At 38.7% G+C, this 21,105-nt stretch overlaps 2 protein-coding genes across 6 annotated transcripts; one reads left to right on the top strand and one right to left on the bottom strand.

Annotated features, from left to right (window-relative positions):
- Nucleotides 1-3,063: 3,063 nt before the first annotated feature.
- rcn3 (reticulocalbin 3, EF-hand calcium binding domain) lies at nucleotides 3,064-11,470 on the top strand. Of its 2 annotated transcripts, none has more exons than XM_066642007.1 (8): nucleotides 3,064-3,122; nucleotides 3,759-3,967; nucleotides 5,015-5,208; nucleotides 5,694-5,866; nucleotides 6,015-6,075; nucleotides 6,336-6,427; nucleotides 6,984-7,091; nucleotides 11,339-11,470. In XM_066642007.1, exons 2-8 carry the CDS (start codon nucleotides 3,762-3,764, stop codon nucleotides 11,444-11,446), a joined length of 942 nt encoding a protein of 313 aa, XP_066498104.1. In that variant the 5' UTR covers nucleotides 3,064-3,122; nucleotides 3,759-3,761; the 3' UTR covers nucleotides 11,447-11,470. The 2 variants fall into 2 exon arrangements, with proteins under 2 accessions (XP_066498104.1, XP_066498105.1); XM_066642008.1 differs by lacking the exon at nucleotides 11,339-11,470 and adding an exon at nucleotides 7,297-8,988.
- A 136-nt stretch (nucleotides 11,471-11,606) lies between these two features.
- nosip (nitric oxide synthase interacting protein) lies at nucleotides 11,607-18,802 on the bottom strand. Of its 4 annotated transcripts, none has more exons than XM_066642004.1 (10): nucleotides 18,737-18,802; nucleotides 17,597-17,684; nucleotides 16,712-16,817; nucleotides 16,170-16,251; nucleotides 15,931-16,066; nucleotides 15,300-15,487; nucleotides 14,352-14,468; nucleotides 13,779-13,849; nucleotides 13,479-13,587; nucleotides 11,607-12,495 (listed from the first exon to the last, which is right to left on the bottom strand). In XM_066642004.1, exons 2-10 carry the CDS (start codon nucleotides 17,664-17,666, stop codon nucleotides 12,424-12,426), a joined length of 951 nt encoding a protein of 316 aa, XP_066498101.1. In that variant the 5' UTR covers nucleotides 17,667-17,684; nucleotides 18,737-18,802; the 3' UTR covers nucleotides 11,607-12,423. The 4 variants fall into 4 exon arrangements, with proteins under 4 accessions (XP_066498101.1, XP_066498100.1, XP_066498103.1 ...); XM_066642003.1 differs by lacking the exon at nucleotides 18,737-18,802 and adding an exon at nucleotides 18,529-18,665; XM_066642006.1 differs by lacking the exon at nucleotides 18,737-18,802 and adding an exon at nucleotides 18,466-18,585.
- Nucleotides 18,803-21,105: the final 2,303 nt, after the last annotated feature.

The raw sequence follows: 21,105 nt of genomic DNA, 5'->3' as shown, positions 1-21,105 counted from the left end.
TGTTGTGTGCCCCCGGGCTACAGAGTGGCACGTCCTCCCTCGCTCCATCCCTCGCGCTATCTCTCCTCCCTCTCTGGCCCTGTCACCTTCAATTGCTCCATGCAACTAGACACACAGCCTCAGGCAAAGTAAGAGGGGAAAAAGAGTCAGAGAGAGCGTCAGAGAGAGAGAGAGAGAGAGAGAGAGAGAGAGAACTGGAAAGAGATGTGAGAGAGAATGTTAGAGAAAGTGATAGAGAGATGACGGAGGCAAAGAGGAAGAAGAGCAGATGTAAGAGTAAAAGTTTGAGAGTGATGAAGAGACAGAGGTTTAGAGAGAAATGTGAGCAGAAAAAAGAAATGGAGAATGAAAACAGTATAAAAAAATAAACTGAGATTCTACACAGTGACATCTAAAGGATCAAAACAAAGTGAGAGTTTAGCCAAGCAAAAACATTGGCAAGTGTAAGAATTACACGTAAGATTATTTACAGTTAGGCTAATAGAGAGATTGCTCCCACTCTTGCAGCAGTGCCACAGACACTGGTGGCATTCAGCTGCATAAATATGAGTGAGGTCAGGGCCTGATGTTGTTTTTATTAACTCTGGATCACAAACACCACTCCAACTTAACCCAAATAGTATTGGCTGGACCTCCATCTCTCCAGATAACAGTTCGTCTTGCTCTACAGGCCAGTCCCAGGGGCTTTATACACTCTAGCCAGCACAAAGCATTGAGCATGATAACCCTAACCTCATGCGATTGCCCCAGACATTTCCATTCTATTGGTCACTGCTTTCCTGTGTATATTATACAAGGTGTTTATGTGGAGAACAGACCTGTGTTTGTGTTCTGAGTTTTAGATGTAATGCTAATTAAAAATAATAATAATAATAATAAATAATAATAATAATAATAATAATAATATAGATGTAAAAATGGATTATGGTAGCTAACTTTCTGTGAGTTTGCTATTCAACCCTTCCGACTTCTGGTTACTGTCACTAACACTGTAAAGAATCATGAGCTGTTTTCTATAGAAAAGAGCATTCTGAAACATGCCACTTCAAAATCTGATTTTGTTATAATTTTAATCATTTAATAAAGTTGAAATGTTTATAATAAGTTTTTTAATTCCCCTTTAAGAAGTTGGCGTCGGTTGTCATTAGCATAAACGCTAGGATAATAATACTGAGTATTATTGTGCTTGTTAAGTTGTAAGCTCTTTGGGAAACGGCCCTGAGGAAAAATAAAACAGGTCTCAGCTTCACACCTGAAAGTGTTAGGAGTGTGAGGAACAGGTCTGGAGAAAACGAGAAAAATTTCAGCAGCTCTGGCAGAAAAAAAATAAATAAATACATGGACATAACATCAGAGCTAGAGTTTCTAGAGGATTTTGTTTTGAAGGAGCCTACTTTGCCCCCAAGTGGTGAAGCCCCTAAATAACATAAGCATCACTAGTTACAGTCCAGAAACATAATCAAATTTGGATAAAACGTATGGTAAAATCTATTGAAAGGTTTTCAAGGGCTTCAGAAACTATAAATTTTTTTTACAAGGGCTCACATTTCACAGTCATTATACTTCAATACATAATACCCCACCATTAAAATTAGCTAAAGCTCTACCACACCTTAGTACATTTTGCATGCAATGTGTTCAAACATACATTCATAGATGTATCTGGATTTTAATTGTACTGTTTTACTACTTATATCCCAGCCAACACTATTTGAGGCTCATATTAGCAGCCCAGCTGGTATCAGCAAGTTGTCCATCGGTTAAGTGCTGGCCTCACATATAGATCCTCTGATGGGACCAGGTTCAGTTTAGGGTCTGTCTGGACTGTACACTGAAAACACAACTTCTCTTTAAATTAAAACATACCCACTATTGACCCCATATACAGACAGTTACTGAAATACACAAATTTATCTGATATGGACAAACCCACCCAGGTCTCACTACACCTACCAACCCGACCAGAGTGTATGTTCATCTACATATCAATCCATGTTCAATCCATTAAGGCCCCACTAAGTTGTGCAGGCTGGGTTATAAGACACTGCTTTTAAGTCTACCTTATTTGCCTGCTACTGCATTAAATTCAGCCTCAAGGACTGATGCTCGATGCATTCTGGATCACCACCATTCCAACTCATCCCAGAGGTACTGGATGAAGTTCCCGTAGAGAACACAATTGCATGGATTCACAGACCTATGCTGGTGTGTTTTATATTCATCTTGCCTACATTTTGCAATGAGCGACATTAGGCTCATGAACAGCTGCTCTAGGGTGTCACTTTTAATTTCATGCTTTTCTTTATAGATTATGCCAATTGTGTGCCAAGTTGAACAAACATTTGTACAATAATTGTAACTTATTTTCAATATTATTTGATCACACCTTATGTGGACTAACTTGCTGTATAAGAACTTTGCGCTGCAGCAGGTGCAATATTACTAACTTACTAGTTCTGTCCACCTCTGTCTGGGTTTTTCGCACTTCTTGACAACAACATGGCACTGTAAAAGAGTCTGAGGCTATTTCCATATTTATTGACGGTATGGTTGGGCTTTCTGTAAGAAAACTACTGCTAAAAGTCTTTATACGTGTCAGCTTTTTTAAAAGTCATTTCTAATAAAACAGCGAGCTATTCGCAAATAGTGATGGGGAGTCGACACAGAAAGAGTTGATTCTTCAAATCAATTGCGCCTATGGGCCGAGGGCGAATCTTGGCCAACGACTCTGCGAGTCGAAAAACTTGGAGTCGACTCTGTTGTTCTTTTAACTGCCCTCCACGTTATACCAAGAGAATTATCATAAGAATGGAGTCAAGATTTAGAGTCGACTCCAGAAAAGCCGGAGTCGTACATCACTTCTCGCCGCGTGGACGCGCCTGGGGCGCTCCGAGGCGCGTTCCCGTGTCAACGTGGCGCTTCACAGCCAATCACAATCCTGATTTACAATAGTACCGCCCATTGACTCACACTGATTGGTCAATGATTACGTCAATCTTAAGTATCTGCTGTGACGCAGTAAAATTTGAACCGCCTTCCCATTACGTGCAATTTAAAGAGGCAGAGTGCCAACTCGACGCACAAACCCCCGACCTCTGGAAAGTAGGGACTCAGGAACTTTGGTAAGATGTTTCATGCCTTTTTAAATATTAAAATGTGCATTAAGCTGCTTGTATATAGATAAATGACTGCGGACTGTGTATATGATCAGTTTAATTGCTATCTGTGTCTGTGTGAAAACTTTTGTTTAAGTATGGGCGTCCACTGTGAAGCATGGATGTAACTCACTCAGTGGCTTACAAAAACGCTTAATTTGTTAATTTGCTTGATCCAAAAACAACATATACTTTGTTTAAAATAATGCAAGTATAGTTGTGTTTAATGCTAACTGAAATGATTAATTCAATTCCTGTTCAGAGACAACGCTGATAAATCAGTGCTAAAGCAGTGTTACTGGCCACTGATGCATTTACAGAGAACTGCCTTCAAAGAAATTAACGTCTCAGGAGGAAAACTGAACACTTTTTGACTTCCACGTTTTTGTAATATGTGTCTCATTTGTAACATGTAGTTCTCATTCCAGGTTTTTTTTAATGTGAACAATCATTTTCATCTATTTATAAGTGGACCAAAAATACTTATATACACATTGTGGAATGAAGAAAAAACTGTGGCCAAATTTTAACCACTAGAGGTATATAAATGGATAAATCAAATCCCATAATATGCATCCATTTTTACTTCTCTATTTGCTACAGGAAATGCAGCTGCTTTTGCTCTCTCTCATCGTGGGGGTCACGTTAGCTGTACCTCCTCAGGAGAAACGTGTGCATCATCATCGTGACCTGAGTGACCATGTCCACGATGATGCTCAAGGCTTCCAGTACGACCATGAGGCTTTTCTAGGCAAAGAAGAGGCCAAAACCTTTGACCAGCTCAGTCCAGAGGAGAGCAAGGCCAGACTCGGGTACACAACCACACAATAACTCAGAACACCTTTCTGCATGGTGGTGTAACTAAGTGAATATCATTATTTTCCCTTCATAGGTTAGGGTTCAAATACCAGCTTGGGTAGGAATGCCATGCTACACCAGTAAAAGTCCTTGGACAAGACTCTGAACACTACTTTATCCTCTGTGATATGAATAAAACTATGATCAAAGCACAAGAATGCCATAAATGTTCATTTGACAGCTACAGTGTAACCCTTTTTATTAAGGTTTAATTGTAAAATCTTGAGTCCATATTTTTTTTTTCTCACCAAGTAAAAGACGTACCAGAAATTTGTAATGAATGTCTTATGTCACTATAAAAATACAGAAAATTATCTGCATGTTTGGGAGCCCAGGTTATGATACTTTTCTCTGATTTGATTCTGCAACCCTTAAGAGCTTCTAAAACACCAACAGTTACTACATAATACTATAATTAATTATTTATAGATATTTATTTTCTCAAATGTGATACTGTAGCTTCAAGTTATTAAAATCCTTGGTATCTGCAGCTTCCTCAGCCACACCATAACACTCCGTAGCTTTGTTCATCATTCAGCATCTAACAATTTTTTTACAGCATCCTACAAATACGTTTAAAAATAATTTTTTCCCCAATTTATATATCGAAAATTTCACATTACGTATCTAACTTAAGTCAGACTGAAGTGGGAAAACGCCTAGTACCACAACTTTTAACTTTCCATGCACTATTTTGTTTTTTCTGGCATGTTTTTCAATATTTTGCTCTATTGTGCATAAAAAAGAAAGATACCCCATTTTTTAATATTAGTATATTGTCACTGACAATTTAAAACCCATGTTTCTCCCAAAATAGCAACTTTATAGAAGGGAAAAATCATGTGAAGGACAGCTGCTGTGATCGAAAATCCACATTAATGGTGATACATGTTTTTAATTGGACTGCGATGTTGTACGTGTACACATCGTATAACTGGAGGGTTATATTTTGTGGATGTTCGGTATTTTGAAGTGCATGTCTATGAATTTGTAATGTGCAGGAAGATAGTGGATCGTATCGACACAAATAAGGATGGCTTCATTGATCACGCGGAGCTACACCACTGGATCAAACACAGACAGCGGAGGTACATCGAGGAGAATGTGGACAAGCACTGGAAGGATTATGACCAGAACAAGGATGGCAAGATTGCCTGGACCGAGTACAAGAACACCACTTATGGCTTTTACCTGGGTAATTAGATGGGAGCAGTTCCTTTAGAAACATGCTTTGTTTGTGCTATGCAACATACTTTCGTCCATGTGATAGTAAATCATACAGTGGCAAAAACCACTCAACAAAATTGTTTACGATTGGAAATTTCTAGCAGCATGAAGTAGCAAACAGTGTTTCTTATTTTACATTTAATTTCTATAAAGTTCAGATGAAATGAAATGAAGAAACAAGTAGCTTTGTGGTCCCTAACCAGCTTACAATCCAGAAAGTGAGTGCCCCACATGGCGGTAGCCATGTTTAAATAGCTGTAGTAAGTAAGGTAATATGATGCAGGAGAGTCCAAGTACATACGGAAAAAAATATGAGTGGGAAATGCATTCAAATATGTTTAAAAAAATCTTATAATAAACAGTGTAGGGACTCAGGGACCCTAATTCGAATAGGTATTTTCTATAACTGTATTCCAGTATGTTTTGCTTATATTAAGCTTGTCTTTGTCCCAGATGATGACTTTAGCGATCTCGAGAACAAGGAGACCTACATGAAAATGCTCACGCGAGACGAGAGGCGCTTCAAAGCAGCCGATAAAGATGGAGATGGGATCGCCAGCAGGGAAGAGTTCACTGCCTTCCTCCACCCAGAAGATTCCAAGTACATGAAGGACATTGTGGTACAGGTGAGATGAAGACAGAGCAGGAAATGGAGAAATAATTCCATGTATTATAAAGACACGTTATTGCATGGTATTAGAGAATGACATTCAATTTTAAAGAGATATTACTTTAAATAGAGAGCAATGATCATTTGTCTTCTTCGCTCAACAGGAAACAATGGAGGATATTGACAAGAACGGTGATGGCAAGATAAACCTGGATGAGTACATAGGTAAGTTAAACAGATTAAAATCATGTTAATATATTTTGGACACATTGAAATTAATTCATTTAAATGACCACATGTAGTAAAATTAAATTAAATCAGCACATTTTCATGATCAATTTCTCAGTTGTATTTGATTTGGAATTGTTTTTTTAATATTTATTAAAATGATTTTATACTTGAATCAAGTAAAAGTTTGCATCACTACTTCTCTTGAAATAGTATGATCCACATGTATGTAAAGCCTTTGTTTCTGTGGTTTGTAGGGGACATGTACACCCCTGAGGCAGGAGAGGATGAGCCGGACTGGGTCAGGACAGAAATAAACCAGTTCTCTGAGATCAGGGATATTAACAAGGTTTGAACCGCTACTTTTTGGGGGGCTTTCAAAAAACATCTTACACTTTGTCTAAATATTTGTACATTCCTTTATCATTAATGAATTCATCTATATAAAGGTGGTTACAGATATAATCTCCAAAGAAAAGCATGGTCAGTAAACTTGGAAATGATCGTATGAGCCTATGGTCGGCCGTGGTCTAGAGGGGTGTAAAGCCTCCTAGCATTAAGCTGTAGAGCAGTGAAACTGTTCTTTGGAGCCATAAATCTCCATTCAATACCTTTGGGATGAGTTGGAGTTGTGTTTGTGATCCAGAATGAATCAGCCAACATCAGCACCTGACCTCCCAAATGCACTTGTGAACACAGAATTCTTCCAGTATCTAGATCCAAAACCTTCTCTGAAACTGCAGCAAAGGGGAGGACAAACCTCAGACTGATGCCTTCATTACAGAAGAAACGTAGGGGGTATACAACGGCCAAACGTTTGGACCTTGTGTAATCACTCAAACAACTTTTGTTGATCTGTGTGTGGTTTCCAGATTATTTACAAGCCCATGATTTTGTCTTCCTAGGATGGTTTCCTTGATGCTGCAGAAATTGCCCAGTGGATCCTACCTGGAGATGTTGATCATGCTGACAACGAGGCCAAACATCTCATTCATGAGACAGATAAGAATAATGTAAGTAGACTTGCTGCTCAACATTAAAGAAAGTAATTCAAGCCTGACATAATGTAATTGAACTATGCATGTTGTAATTATCAATCAATTAAATCAATCTTCCTTTTCTTCCCTCTTTCCCTGCCCCCTTTTCCCCACTCTTTGCTAATAAACATCCATAAATCCCATTGGATCTTCACTTTTCCCAATGTAACTGTTAAATCAGGATGAGAAAATGACCAAGAAGGAGATTCTGGATAACTGGAACATGTTTGTCGGGAGCCAGGCCACCAATTACGGAGAAGATCTCACCAAGAAACACGACGAGCTTTGATGCAGTCATGCTAGACTAGAGGGAGACAGGGGTTCTCATATAGGTCAACAACTTTTCAAGCAAGTTGGGAATTGGGGGGAATTGCAATAAAGAAATGACTGTTAGATATTTTACATCAATAAAAGGGGTGGAATCATTCAGGGGATGTATTAACAGTCAGGGTGAGGGAGTAACAGTCAGGGTTAGGATTGTGAGGGTGCTTCAACTGAAATGAGATGGTATTTATTACGGCAATTACATTTCATCTTTTTTTTTTTTTTTAAATGAGGTTCAAGTGTGGTTGACACAGATTTATACATGCTTTCTCAGATTCTGCAGTATTCCCAAAAGGTTACTGTTGCTAAGTAGGAATAAAAGAATCTGGGTTAAATCTGGAATTGCAGATGTACAGTAAAATGAAATGTTTTTGTGTATTCATAACTTCAGTAATTATGTCCAAACGCTTGTAGGGAAACTGTTAGGATTGGATCATAAAGACTAGACCAGTACACTCACTCTGAGATGCATTACACATACAGGGTAACCTTATGGCTGAGCCATGTGTATACCTAGTGTGGTTACCTGGGAAGATGAATCTGACTAGAACAGTGCTGCTTGTTCCTGGTCCTGGGGATCTACCACCCTGAAGGTTTCAGATCCAACACACCACGCTCCAATATTCAACTGCCCATGAAGGCCTTCCTTACCTAGATCAGGTGTGTTTGACTGGAGTTGGAGCTAAACTCTGCAGGGTGGTAGATCTCCAAGTATTGTGAAAGACCTTGCCGCATACTGAGAATGAAGCAGAACAGACCCAGCTCTGTGAAGACTCCACTGCACAAACAAAGGCTTAAGATGTGCCTGGATGTTGGCTTTCAGTCCTTTTAGCAACATCAGCTGTGCATCTCCAGAGCCAAGTTGAAGGAGCAAAGTATAAACATGTCAACCACACATGAGACTAGTGGAAAACCTTGGTCAGTCTGATCTTTTAACACTCCACTCCTGCTGCGTGGTAGCTTAATGTATGATTACTGATTTACTGATGCACAAAAACTTAAGCACTGAAGAAAGCAAAGGGAAGAAGGGGCAGGGGTGTATTATACAAAGCAGGATTTATCAGTTAGCCAGCTACCGTCATCATCATCATCTTTGCTGCTTAATCCATTTCTGGGTCGCGGTGCCAAATAACTTAAGGCCAAAACTGAGGACTGTCTGATAGGAATCACCCTCAGTTCTGTTCCTATTTGACAGGCTTGACTTTGAGTTTATCTGGCTAAACTGAGAAGTCCTGCTTTGAGGAATACCCCCCGGGGGCCTGAACTGACTGTTACAAACACAATGCAGCTGCCTGGACATCACCTGTGGTCACCACTTGCAGGAAAGGGTTAAATAGGGAGGAAATGTTTCTGAAGGAAAGTAGGGATTAAGTGCTCAGGACGAGGCAGACAGTACTGAGAGTGTTTACTAGCAACACGTTTCTCTGTGAATCCAAAATAAAAGTCTTGTTTTTTAAATTCTTGCCTTTATCTTTAATCAGTGAAATCATGTTTTATTAGCCACATTTACCTTGTATTAATATTTATAGTCTATTTTATTAGAAACATACAGTACACGTGACATTTGTAGATTTAGTGGCTAATATATTGCTCTGCGGTCATAGTTTTAGACAAACAGGTCCATCAGAATCGATGCAATCGCCATTAACTTATTTCATTACATCTACCTACACAACGAGCCGACAGTTAGGTCTACAAATATTTGGACAGAGACAACATTTTTCTAATTTTGGTTCTGTACATTACCACAATGAATTTTGATCTAGTTTAATTCGGTGGGTTGAACATGATTGCATAGAAATGTGATGAACTAAAGCATTTTTAAACACAATCCCTTCATTTCATGGGCTCAAAAGTAATTGGACAAATCAAATAATTGTAAATAAAATGTTCATTTCTAATGCTTGGTTGAAAACCCTTTGTTGGCAATGACTTCCTGAAGTCTTGAACTCATGGACATCACCAGATGCTGAGTTTCCTCCTTTTTAATGCTCTGCCGGGCCTTTACTACAGCGGTTTTCAATTGCTGTTTGTTTGTGGACCTTTTTGTCTGAAGTTTAGTCTTTAACAAGTGAAATGCATGCTCAATTGGGTTGAGATCAGGTGGCTGACTTGGCCATGCAAGAATATTCCACTCCTTTGCTTTAATAAACTCCTAGGTTGCTTTGGCTGTATGTTTTGGGTCATTGGTTTGGCTGCATTTGGCTGGATTTGAGTGCGTCTCTGAATACCTCAGAATTTATCCGGCTGATTCTGTCCTGTGTCACATCATCAATAAACACTAGAGACCCAGTACCACTGGCAGCCATGCATGCCCAAGTCATCACACTGCCTCCGCTGTGTTTTACAGATGTGGTATGCTTTGGATCATGAGCTGTACCACGCCTTCGCCATACTGTTTCCTTTCCATCATTCTGGCAGAGGTTGATCATGGTTTCATCAGTCCAAAGAATGTTCTTCCAGAACTGTGCTGGCTTTTTTAGATATTTTTTTTTAGTAAAGTCCAGTCTAGCCTTTTAATTCTTGATGCTTGCACCATGCAGTGAACCCTCTGTATTTCCTTTCATGCACTCTTCTCTTTATGGTTGATTTGGATATTGATATGCCTGCGTCCTATAGATGGTTTTTCACTTGGTTATCTGTTGTGAAGGGGTTTCTCTTCACCATGGAAATTATTCTGCCATGATCCACCACTTGTCTTCCATGTGCGTCCAGGTCTTTTTGCATTGATGAGTTCATCAGTGCTTTTTATCTTTGTCTACCAAACTGTAGATTTTATAGCAATTTCTCGGATGGGTTTTTTCTGTTTTTACAGCTTAAGGGCGGCTTGTTTCACCTGGATGGAGAGCTCTTTTGACTGTTTTCTTCACAGCAAAATCTTCCAAATGCAGGCACCACACCTCATATCAACTCCAGGCCTTTTATCTGCTTAATTGAGAATGACATAACGAAGAAATTGCCCACATCTGCTCATGAAGTAGCCTTTTAGTCAATTGTCCAATTAAATTTGGTCCCTTTAAAAACAGGGTGGCACATGTTAAGGGGCTGAAACTCCTAAACCCTTCATTCGGTTTTAATGTGGATACCCTCAAATTTGCCAAATCCTCTCTGCCAATAACAAACAGATTATTCTGCCATTGACACATTTGGTGTGTGGTGAAGTTTGAAAAAACAAGAACATATTGGTAATTTAACAATTTATTCATTTAACAAACAGGAGCCTCCGTAGTGTGTGGAAGAACCATACACAGCCACAACAGCCTCCACCACCTCCTCACACTGGTCACCAGCCTGGTCACACACTGCTGTGTGGACAGAGTCCGGTCCCAGACGGTAGAGATATGGAACTGCAACTGGTTGTAGAATTTCATCTCTATCTCTCTGCATTGAGAAGCCTCTAATGATGACAAGCCTCGTTTCTCCAGTGAGGGAGATGCCGCCCCACATCATAACACAGAATAAGCTGATTGGTGTTGGCAGAGAGGATTTGGCAAATTTTTCATGGGTGCAACGAAAAGGGAAATTAACAGGCTCCAACGGTATAAGCTTCATTGCCAAGAAGCACTGTTGCAACAAAGTAATAATCTACAAACACATATTTCCTTACTTTTTGTGCTATGTTTATATACACAGTACTGTATGGTGTGGTAGTTGAACATAGACAAGTTTGTTTAAGTTTGGGGGGTGGGGGGTGAGTAATGTGGCTCAGGGTAAAAAAGTGAATACCTTTGAATTTCTCTCTGCTTTCACCAGTATTTTCTCTGGATGTCCAACACACTGTAATGCACCTCTTTGTGTATCTGTGATTTTGAACTGAATGAACTGTTGCACTAATTTAACTGTTCTTTTCCCTCTGCACCTGCCAACCCTCTCTCTTCTGTCCATGCTCTTGTTCTCAGGACGGTCGCCTCTCCACCAGCGAGATCATGGACAAAATAGAAGTGATTAAGATAAGCACTTTAACAGATTATGGGACTCTGTTACTGAAGGATCATGATGAACTTTGACACCATAAAGGCCTATTCACACAAGTAAGATTTTTTTTCCCACACGTAAAAAACAGATGCAATTTTCAATGGAACCTTCACACCAAGTCCGACTTTTTTTTGGTCTCAGATTTGAATTCACGAGAAAGACGCTGGAAGAGGAAGAAGAGTTGAGTTGGAGCGATTATTTCTTTACTTTAAACACTGCACCCACCAGTCTCCAGAACAACATGGGAGTTCAGAAATGTTTCTGAGGCTCCATGGAGGTGTTTGAGGCTCTGCTTCTGCGTGTTGCTCCTCTCAGTACAAAATATTATTATTTCTGCACCACTGAATTTTATAAAGTCAGTGTGTTGCTTGTTCTTTAAACTTTGCTGTTCAGCCACCATCTTCCTGCTCATTCGTTTGGGCTGTAAAAATGACAACAGTGCTCTGATTGGTTTGTCTGATTTTAACACATCCATAAAACGCAGAAGATAGAACAGGTTCTACGTAGTCCGTCAGTTTCGGACTTGGTGTGAAGGACATCGTTAATTATGTGCGTGTTTGTTTTTTAAAACTTGACGTGCGTTTTTTTTTTTTTGTTTGTTTGTTTTTTTCAGAAAAATCTAACTCTGTTTGAACATTTTTTTTTGTTTGTTTTGGACTTTTAGAGATTAATCTTTCTGTTGCAAATGGATGGAAAAGAATATGAATGAGAGTAAATTTATAGGAGCTTGTAAATTAAAGGTTTATTTTACAAAAAAATAGACAAGATGCCTCTTTGCATTTTATCTTAACAAATAAGAAAAATATACATTAATATGGATGTGCAGTTTGTATTCTATCAACTTTTCAGAAAGTGTTGTCTGCCATCAAATAAAAACATTATGAACAACAATCACTTCTCTATGTCTCTAATTACAACAAAAATACTAAAGACACAAGAATATGAAAGCATGGTCAAATAATACTACATACAGCTTTAAAACCCCAGTCCACTCTTCACCTCGGTCCACTCAGGCCTGCATGACCGGCCTGGCCTCTTTAGCGCAAAGGTCCACTCCAGAGGCAGCAAATCCAGTCCCACCCTGACAGAGACAGAGGAAAATGAGAATAAAGTGGGTGGTGAGAGCTGAATTCCTTATCTCAGACTAATGAACAGAGTCACAATTCCTCAACTATCAAAATCCATTTTACAATAATGAATTAAAAAGTAGCTGATAGTAGCTGGCTTTCCATCCAAAACAGTAAAGAAATATCAGAAGAAAAAATGCGAAATAAGTCATGTTTCCATCCACTGCACTTTTGTGAATAAACTCCAGCTGACATTGGCTCCGTGATCAGAGCATGGAAACGAGGGAGAGGGAGGAATCGGAGTGGGTCGCTTATATCAATAACACACTTTATATCAAAAAGCTTGATTTAATATTTATTTGTGGGGTTTCTGTGTGGTTTCTGTGTGTGGAGGTTGTTCTTAATGTTTTGAGAGGAAAGTAAAATGCTGTGTTGTCTCTGACTTTTGCTCAGTGCTGCTCTGTGTCTACAATATTCCACACATGTTCTAAAATAAGGCGCTCAGGCGCTGGTGAGGGAACAGAGCAGTAAAGTGCAAAGAGGAGAGAAGAGGAAGAAGAGTTTGGGGTGGGGCGGGGGTAAGAATGAGGAGTCTGTTAAAAGCCTGTGGTCGCAGGGTCAGTCTGGGGCTCTGGGGGGCACTGTGCTGCATGCGCAGTGTTTATAAACCAGCTGAAACATCATCGTTTATTTGAAAAAAAAAATGTCCTTTTGCACTGTAGCGATATTCTAACTTTTTTTAACTTGTCCAAGCGTAAATCTCTTTGCAAATTTTGACCTTTTTCCATTCAGGTTTTTAATGCACATTTTCATAATTTGCAAAACTTTGGCAAGTGCAAATCCCACTAGTGACAGCTGTAAAGAGAACACACCACACATTCAAAAAACTCACTCAATCAGGGATAGGAATACAACAATACAATTCACTGCAAACTTGTGCAGTGTGTTGCCTCTAGGATCCCCAACTAAAACAAAACCCATACAAACACAAACTCACCCTATTGAGTACTATGATATCTTTCTCTCTCAGTTTTTCTCCTGACACTGGGTCAATCATGTCCTTCCGTATTAGCTTCTCCACACACTCCAGAGTGACCACAGCTCCACTGAGCGTGAGCGAGAGAGAGAAACAGAGTGGGTAAAATTATTTAAGTAATTACATCCCATTTTGATGGTTTGTACTGTTGCATTTACTTGAATTATTATTTTACCCAAATAAGCTTTCCTTGTACTTCAGTATAGATTTAGACAACTCTACCTGCTGATGAAAACACACCATATTTCTTCAGAAACTTACGAGGGTCTGAGCACTGCACAGGGCACCGAGTTCCCCAGCGTGTCTTTGGTCACTGCACACACGTATCTGTCCTGAAAGAAAAGCAGGAGTTATGCTTCATAAGGAGACACACACAAGCCGTGCACCAAAGCCTAAGCTGAGGCCAAGCTCGGCTACGTTTATGAGCCTCTACGACACAGAAGGCTGTTCAAATGTGAAGGACCCTTTGTGTACAGCCGAGAAAAGCAACCTACAGTCGGAGCGATTTGGAGGACGTAACAGAAGTATTCTTCATGGCCCTGAGTTACCCACAATTCTCTGCGCACGCGAGATGCGAAGGAGAACATAAATAAGACACGGAGCACCAGAAGTTTCAGGAGCAGAGTGCGTTTACCTTTTAAGCATAAAATAACTGATTAATTAAACTATTTGACTCTAACATTTAATCAATATGCTTTTTGGTCTGTTACAGCACTGTATCTATAATAGACTTTATTTAGTAGTGTTTTATTTATAATTTTATTTATTTATGAGGAATATACAAGGGGCAAGAGGAAAAGAGAATTATATCTCTCTACGCTGTGATCCACTTACTTGGCGCGTGAGGAGGGCCACTCTGTCCAGGCTTGGGTCCAGTGGAGTAAAGCGCACAGTAATCAGATCACTCATCTTCAGAGATCGGCCTGACATTGGACACAGCACTGTTTTGGACTGAGGAAAAAATGTGACATTTCACTTTCATATTACCAATTATCCCAAGGTGTCACTCCTATGTTAATCAGACAGAGAAATTAGAGGGCTATCAGTGAATGTGTGTATTTAAGTTTACATTTGACTTTGCTACACTGCTCAGAGTCACTGGAAGAACCTGAGCTGAGTTTCAGACCGCAACTTTTTGACTTTTCATACTTGCATTTCTTAGAGAAGTTCAATACTATGCAGCGTTAGTGGAGGTAAATGTATCCTTTAAGCAAACAAAAAAGATATGAAGATTAGGTTTTAGGCATTTTATACAAGCACCCACAGGTCCTTATCTTTTATATCGATTTCTAAATGCCATCCCCATACAAACAGTGATAGCAAAGAGAATGATAAGAGTGTCAGAGGGCACCATGACCAAGAACAAAGGGTTAAGGGCAGATGGGGCAGAGCAGTAATATCGATAGGAGCAAACAGATGTCACTCTCACTGGCCAAAATAAAACTGGGTAGGACACGTCACTTTTAAAGCAAAAGCTGACAAAGCATTGCATAATAATAGAGCTGTAAAATACATTCATTCTGTAATTATACACATTCTGTTGTAATACTGATATTGCAATATGTTTTGTACTGGACATTACACCATTAATGCAATTATACTGTAGCTGAGATACACTTCGTTTATATTAAAATGTGGTGCTTCCATGATTTTTATATAGTTTATTATAAGCAAAGTGTATCACAACTACAGTAAAATTGCATTAACAGTGTAATGTCCAGTACAAAGGAAACCCTAAAAAAGGCCATTAAAACAGAGTGATTTCCAAAGTTTAGGACTCACAGGTTTCTTCAGGAGGGTTGGTTTAGCCTCAGGAGTCAGGCTGGGGATCCAGAAGCTGGGGAGAGATGAGGAGGAGGAGGAGAGGGAGGAAGATGAGGCCACAGACTCGCTCATAGCTGAAGCCGAGCTGGAGGAACTTAAGGATGAGCTCACGGAGTCATTTGGTGATGGTGTCTCTTTAGATCGACCTTTAACGACAGTAAGGAAATAAAGATTAGTTCAATGTCTTTGGTACAAACAACCTACTAAACTTAAGATCTGGAATAAGGAGTTTAACTGGCTCCTGTGTGTGTGCATATGTGTGTGTGTTCACCTATTAATGTTGTTTTAAGTCAATCACATTGCTATTATCAGACAATACTGAGATAAATAGAAATGTGAGTTCAAAGCAGTCTGTGTGTAATTTTGTTGTATTTTTTTATTATTGTCATTTTAAAAACGTCACAAAAAAGGGACACATATGAATTGCCAAAGGTTGAATGGCATAAAATATATTTAAAGTAACATTCACTAAAATTCTTAGGGTTTTTCTGTCTCCTGTCTCCTACTATTGCAGAAAAATGTATATTTGCCCTAAAGCAACAATATGCATGGGTTTGTTATATTAGCCAAAGAAAACTGAACTCTGTACCTGAAATGAAGGGGTTGATGGGCTTGGACACAATGCTGCCCTCCCTCTTCTTGAACTTCTCAACTTTCTCTCTCTCCTCTGAGCAAGACTCAAGCTGGCTTTCACTCTTTAAGGCCTGTTTCTGCTTCTCATAGGCCTGAGTGTGTACAAACATGACAGAAAGACTTAGAACGAATAACATTGTTTAGGGGGGACATATTATATCTTACACATATACAGGTTATAAAGCCTCCACAGACCTTCATCTTCTTGGCAATTTCAGTTTTCTGATGGAGGATATACTCCAGTATGGCTTCTCTTTCATAGAGGTACCCATCTTCACTGCAAAAACAATAGGTTGCACACATTTCAGATAACTCTACCATACAAGAATCTTTATTGTGACAGCTTTTCATAGAACACAATCAGACCCTGCTCTCTCTCTCTCATTGCTTTAAATTTTGTTTGTATGAGTCTCTGTCTGAGGGAAGTTATATAACTGTTCACCTGTTAAATGAATAAAAGTTATTTTTAAGTTTAATATAAAGCAGTTAATACAATTTCAGATAAATATATTATAAACTGCTATTTTGAAATGCTGTTGCTAATAATGACGGTAGTCATAGTACAGTTCTACAACAGAATTATTGACTAAATTTTGTTTGGACACTGTGATGCCTGTATTTATGTACGTAAATATCTCTACAGTAATTTAAAAAATAAAATGTTGTTTCATTGCTATCCTTGAAGTTTACAGATGTGCACAGTTCTTATAGACTGTATAAGTGTCTAATCCACCCACGTCAGAACAGGATCTCTGCATGGCTGTAAAGAAAGGCAACAGCAGTCGAAATCTTTAATAGCATCTTTCCCCAGCCGCACTCTCTGAGTGCCGTATCCAGAAGCAGCTTAAAGGGAAAAAAAAGAAGTGCCCATGAGACAACAGCTAACTTGACAAAGCTTATTTAAAGATGTTGTATATGACTTTTGTGCAAACACACCACTTCTTAAGAAGCATCTTAAGAAGCTCGGTTTTGGGTTATGTTTGTCAGTCTGAATCACACGGTCTGTTCCCGTATGCAGAGCCAAGGCTGTGTATTGGACTGAGATTGTGTACAGTGCCTTTAATTATTAAAAGGGTGAAATTCTTGACTAAAATGTGGTGCCTCCACAATATTCCAGGTAGTTGCTATGGTGTAGATATGTAGTAATTTCAGCATTACATAAACCTCCATATGCTGTTTTGTTTCTATGTGGTTTATGTGGTATTCTAAATAGTTGTTAAGTAGTTTTGCAGCATTATATTAGATACTATTATGTTTCTATTTGTTTGCTGTGTTATTCCAGGTAGTAGGAATGCCTTTGCTAGGTATTTATTATAGTATTACAGCTAGATGTTTTTGGACAGGTAGTGGTTTTCCAGGTAGTTGCTCTGGTGTGGTGTTGCTAGATAGTTATTATAGTATTAAAGACCAGTGTTAGAGTGTTGTTTTGCGGTCCTTGAGAGGTCCAAGTCGTACAAGTTGCCTTGTGGTCGATATGCTACTTCATCTGGTGAGCTAAGTGTGTTCAAAGTGGCTGCAACAGTGTGACGATTGGATGAACAGAAATGTGACTTTTAATGTATCAGTCAGGCTTTACATTGTTCTGCAGTTGATCTGAACAATAAAAATCAGTGTCAGCAAACCTGTGTCCTTCTTCTTCTCATGGTAAGTGTACACTGCCCCTGCAGTGCAGTTCTTCCCATGCCGAGTCATGTTCGCTTCTCTGAGGATCTGAGGAAGGACAGAGATAATATTGTCTGGTAAAAACTAATGAGAATTCCTTAAACTGCAGATTATTGGAAATATATTAATCCTCTGATAGAAGCAGTGTTCATAAAACATTTACAATGATCTCAGGACTGTCTATATAACAGTAGGTTTTGGAGAAAGACTTAGAGGAATTGTCTCTGCTATGAGTAGCCTATAACTTAAAAAAGTATCCCTTTTCTCTGGTCAATCTCCATGGTGCCTTCTGTGAATATGTGGTTTGGTATCAGCAGTATTTGCTTAAACCCTACTCGGACGGGATTAGTTTAACGTGGGGAGCTGGGATAAGAAATATCTGTCAAAATAACAGAAATGGGAGCGGAAACTTGATTTACGCATTGCTGTGGATCAGACACAGCAGAGCTACTGTTGGGGGTTAAAAACCTGGCGTTATTTTTACTGCTCGTTTTACAGAAGGTAGCATAAAAAGCTCAAGAATTTTTGCTGCAACGGGAGCGCGCACTTCGGGTTATCTCGACTATTCAGACGAGATTAAAACTACTGAGATACTCCGGTAATAATCACTTTACTCCACGTCCCACAGATAAAACTAATCCCGTCCGAACAGGGCTTTAGGCATCAACTGCCAAAATTGTGGAAGATTTGGACAGAGGTAAGCGACTATTTTCAAAGCTCAAAACACGTTAACGTTACCCTTTTTAGTGTCTTCTCCTGTGCTTTTGAAAATTTATTTTGTACAATTGTTTTACATAATGGCTGACCAATGATAACTAGACATGCTGACCTGATCAAAATGAAAATGAGAAAGTAACGTTAATGAACAAAACCCTCTGCTAAAGAAACCCACGCTGTAAGGCGAGGCTAACCCGAGCCGCTAGAACTGCCTCTGTTTCCGCGGGCGTTAGAGAGGACCGAGGCTACCGTGGCCGTATTAAGTACTCTGTTAAAGCCCAGTGAAGGAAAATACCTTTAAAACAATCTAAAAGGCAAAATAGCAAAATAACAAAGCAACATTTTTTAAATTTTGCATTTGTTCCAACACTTCACTTGTTTACCTCGCAAAACGCAGACAGTGGCGCCAGTCTTCAAAATAAAAGTTCAAGACAAACGTTTTTTCAGAATCACTGCCGATTATAAAATTAAAAACTATATCAAAATGTTATATTTATGCAAAAAAACTTTACGAGGCTACATTTAAAGTAATAATATATTCTTCTGAACGTTGAGGAAAACATATTAATACATTTCATAATAATAATGATTATTATTAGTATAAAAATACTAGTTGTATACTATGTAATGTTATGATATATTCTAATTAAAAATAATTTGTGTGTGTGTGTGGGGGGGGGGTGTCTATTAGCATGTGCTTAGCATTTGCCCAATGTTTTCTGGGATGACCACTGGTCAATAAACAGAAATTTAGACAAAATGTCATATTTTAACACATTTACTGATTTTTTCTTGCATAATTTTCTTATTTTTTGTAAATTATTAATTCATTCATTGTCTGTAACCGCTTATCCAGTTCAGTGTCGCGGTGGGTCTGTAGCCTACCCGGACAGGGCGACACACACACACACACACGGACACTTTTTTATTTTGAATCACCAATCCACCTACCAACGTGTGTTTTTGGAGCGTGGGAGGAAACCCGCGGTGACACACCGCAATAAAGTTGGCTCAGCGTTCGATATTCGCCAGACATTCACCCACGAATATCCTGGTTATTAAAAAACAAAAACAAAATGTACTGAAATGACTTTCAGTGCAATTACTACATATTGTGAACTTATTCACACACACTGGCGTTCAATGTTTTTACTGCTGTGAAAATATTATGTGAATTACAGATAATTTCTTTTTGGCGGAGAAGCGCTTTAGCGACGCAACTTCTTTTCAAAATAAAAGTCTTGGGTATGAGGCATTTAAATATCAGCATTTAAATACGTAAACCCTGTAACACACTTTTGAAAGCTGATTGAACATCAGCTTCCCTATGTGTTGTATGTAAACATTGTAACAAATTTGTGAAAACAGATTCTATGTCAGATTTTCTATATTTTCTGTTTCTGGACCAGGAAAAATGGGTTTCACAATTAAACGACATGACCCACAGACCCAATTTCGGGCCTATGATGTAGTACACCCAAGGACCAATACATTTCATACTCATTTGGACATGTGAACTTTTTAAAAAAATTGTGAAATCAGATTCTATATCAGATTTTTTCTATATTTTCTGTTTCTGGACTAGGAAAGATGGGTTTCACAATTAAATGACATGACCCACAGACCCAATTTTGGGCCTATGATGTAGTACACCCATGGACTAATACATTTCATGCTCATTTGGACATGTGAACTTTTTAACAAATTTGTGAAAACAGATTCTATGTCAGATTTTCTATATTTTCTGTTTCTGGACTAGGAAAAATGGGTTTCACAATTAAACGACATGACCCACAGACCCAATTTCGGGCCTATGATGTAGTACACCCAAGGACCAATACATTTCATGCTCATTTGGACATGTGAACCTTTTAAAAAAATTGTGAAATCAGATTCTATATCAGATTTTCTATATTTTCTGTTTCTGGACTAGGAAAGATGGGTTTCACAATTAAATGACATGACCCACAGACCCAATTTCGGGCCTATGATGTAGTACACCCATGGACTAATACATTTCATGCTCATTTGGACATGTGAACTTTTTAACAAATTTGTGAAAACAGATACTATGTCAGATTTCCTACATTTTCTGTTTCTGGACTAGGAAAGATGGGTTTCACAATTAAATGACATGACCCACAGACCTAATTTCAGGCCTATGATGTAGTACACCCAAGGACCAATACCCTTCATGCTCATTTGGACATGTGAACCTTTTAACAAATTTGTGAAAATAGATTCTTTGTCAGATTTTCTATATTTTCTGTTTCTGGACTAGGAAAGATGAGGATCACAATTAAGTCTTAGAACTGCACATTTTATTTAGGTTGGTTGTAGATGCTCTAAAATATATATTTTTGAACATAAAATTATGCACTATTCTACTGAACTACAGCAACTGTTATTTAACTATTTACATCAACACACACAGGAACATATTACACATCAGTACAGTGTGGACAGTGCAGGTCCTGTCCAGTTTGAGAGAATGTCTCCCATTCTTCTGGTGTCATTGCCAGGCATTTGTGGTGGAACCAGAAATTGCACACATTACACTGTATCTGCAGAGTAAAAATAAAAAAAAAAGAGAAAAAGAAACATGTAATTGACTGTTATTTAGAAACTGACAAACGTTGATCTATTACAACAAGCTGAATACTGACCCACTGTGTATAACAGGGATAAGACCTCTGTGCGCACATGTGGCATAATTCATCCAGATTATCTGAAATAGGTCATTTTGGACAAC

Source organism: Hoplias malabaricus, chromosome 13 (genome assembly GCF_029633855.1).
Source record: "Hoplias malabaricus isolate fHopMal1 chromosome 13, fHopMal1.hap1, whole genome shotgun sequence".
Classification (NCBI taxonomy): Eukaryota; Metazoa; Chordata; class Actinopteri; order Characiformes; family Erythrinidae; genus Hoplias; species Hoplias malabaricus.
This window is presented reverse-complemented; position numbering and strand designations above follow the sequence as displayed.

Excerpts from the sequence above, each read along its gene's own strand:
- rcn3 (XM_066642007.1), top strand. The coding sequence starts at position 3,762 with ATGCAGCTGCTTTTGCTCTCTCTCATCGTGGGGGTCACGTTAGCTGTA. Across the intron at positions 3,968-5,014 it reads GAGAGCAAGGCCAGACTCGG|GAAGATAGTGGATCGTATCG; the intron begins GTACACAACCAC and ends TGTAATGTGCAG. Across the intron at positions 6,076-6,335 it reads AAACCTGGATGAGTACATAG|GGGACATGTACACCCCTGAG; the intron begins GTAAGTTAAACA and ends TGTGGTTTGTAG.
- nosip (XM_066642004.1), bottom strand. The coding sequence starts at position 17,666 with ATGACTCGGCATGGGAAGAACTGCACTGCAGGGGCAGTGTACACTTAC. Across the intron at positions 13,588-13,778 it reads TGTGCAGTGCTCAGACCCTC|TGGAGCTGTGGTCACTCTGG; the intron begins GTAAGTTTCTGA and ends GCTCACGCTCAG. Across the intron at positions 12,496-13,478 it reads ATATCATAGTACTCAATAGG|GGTGGGACTGGATTTGCTGC; the intron begins GTGAGTTTGTGT and ends TGTCTCTGTCAG.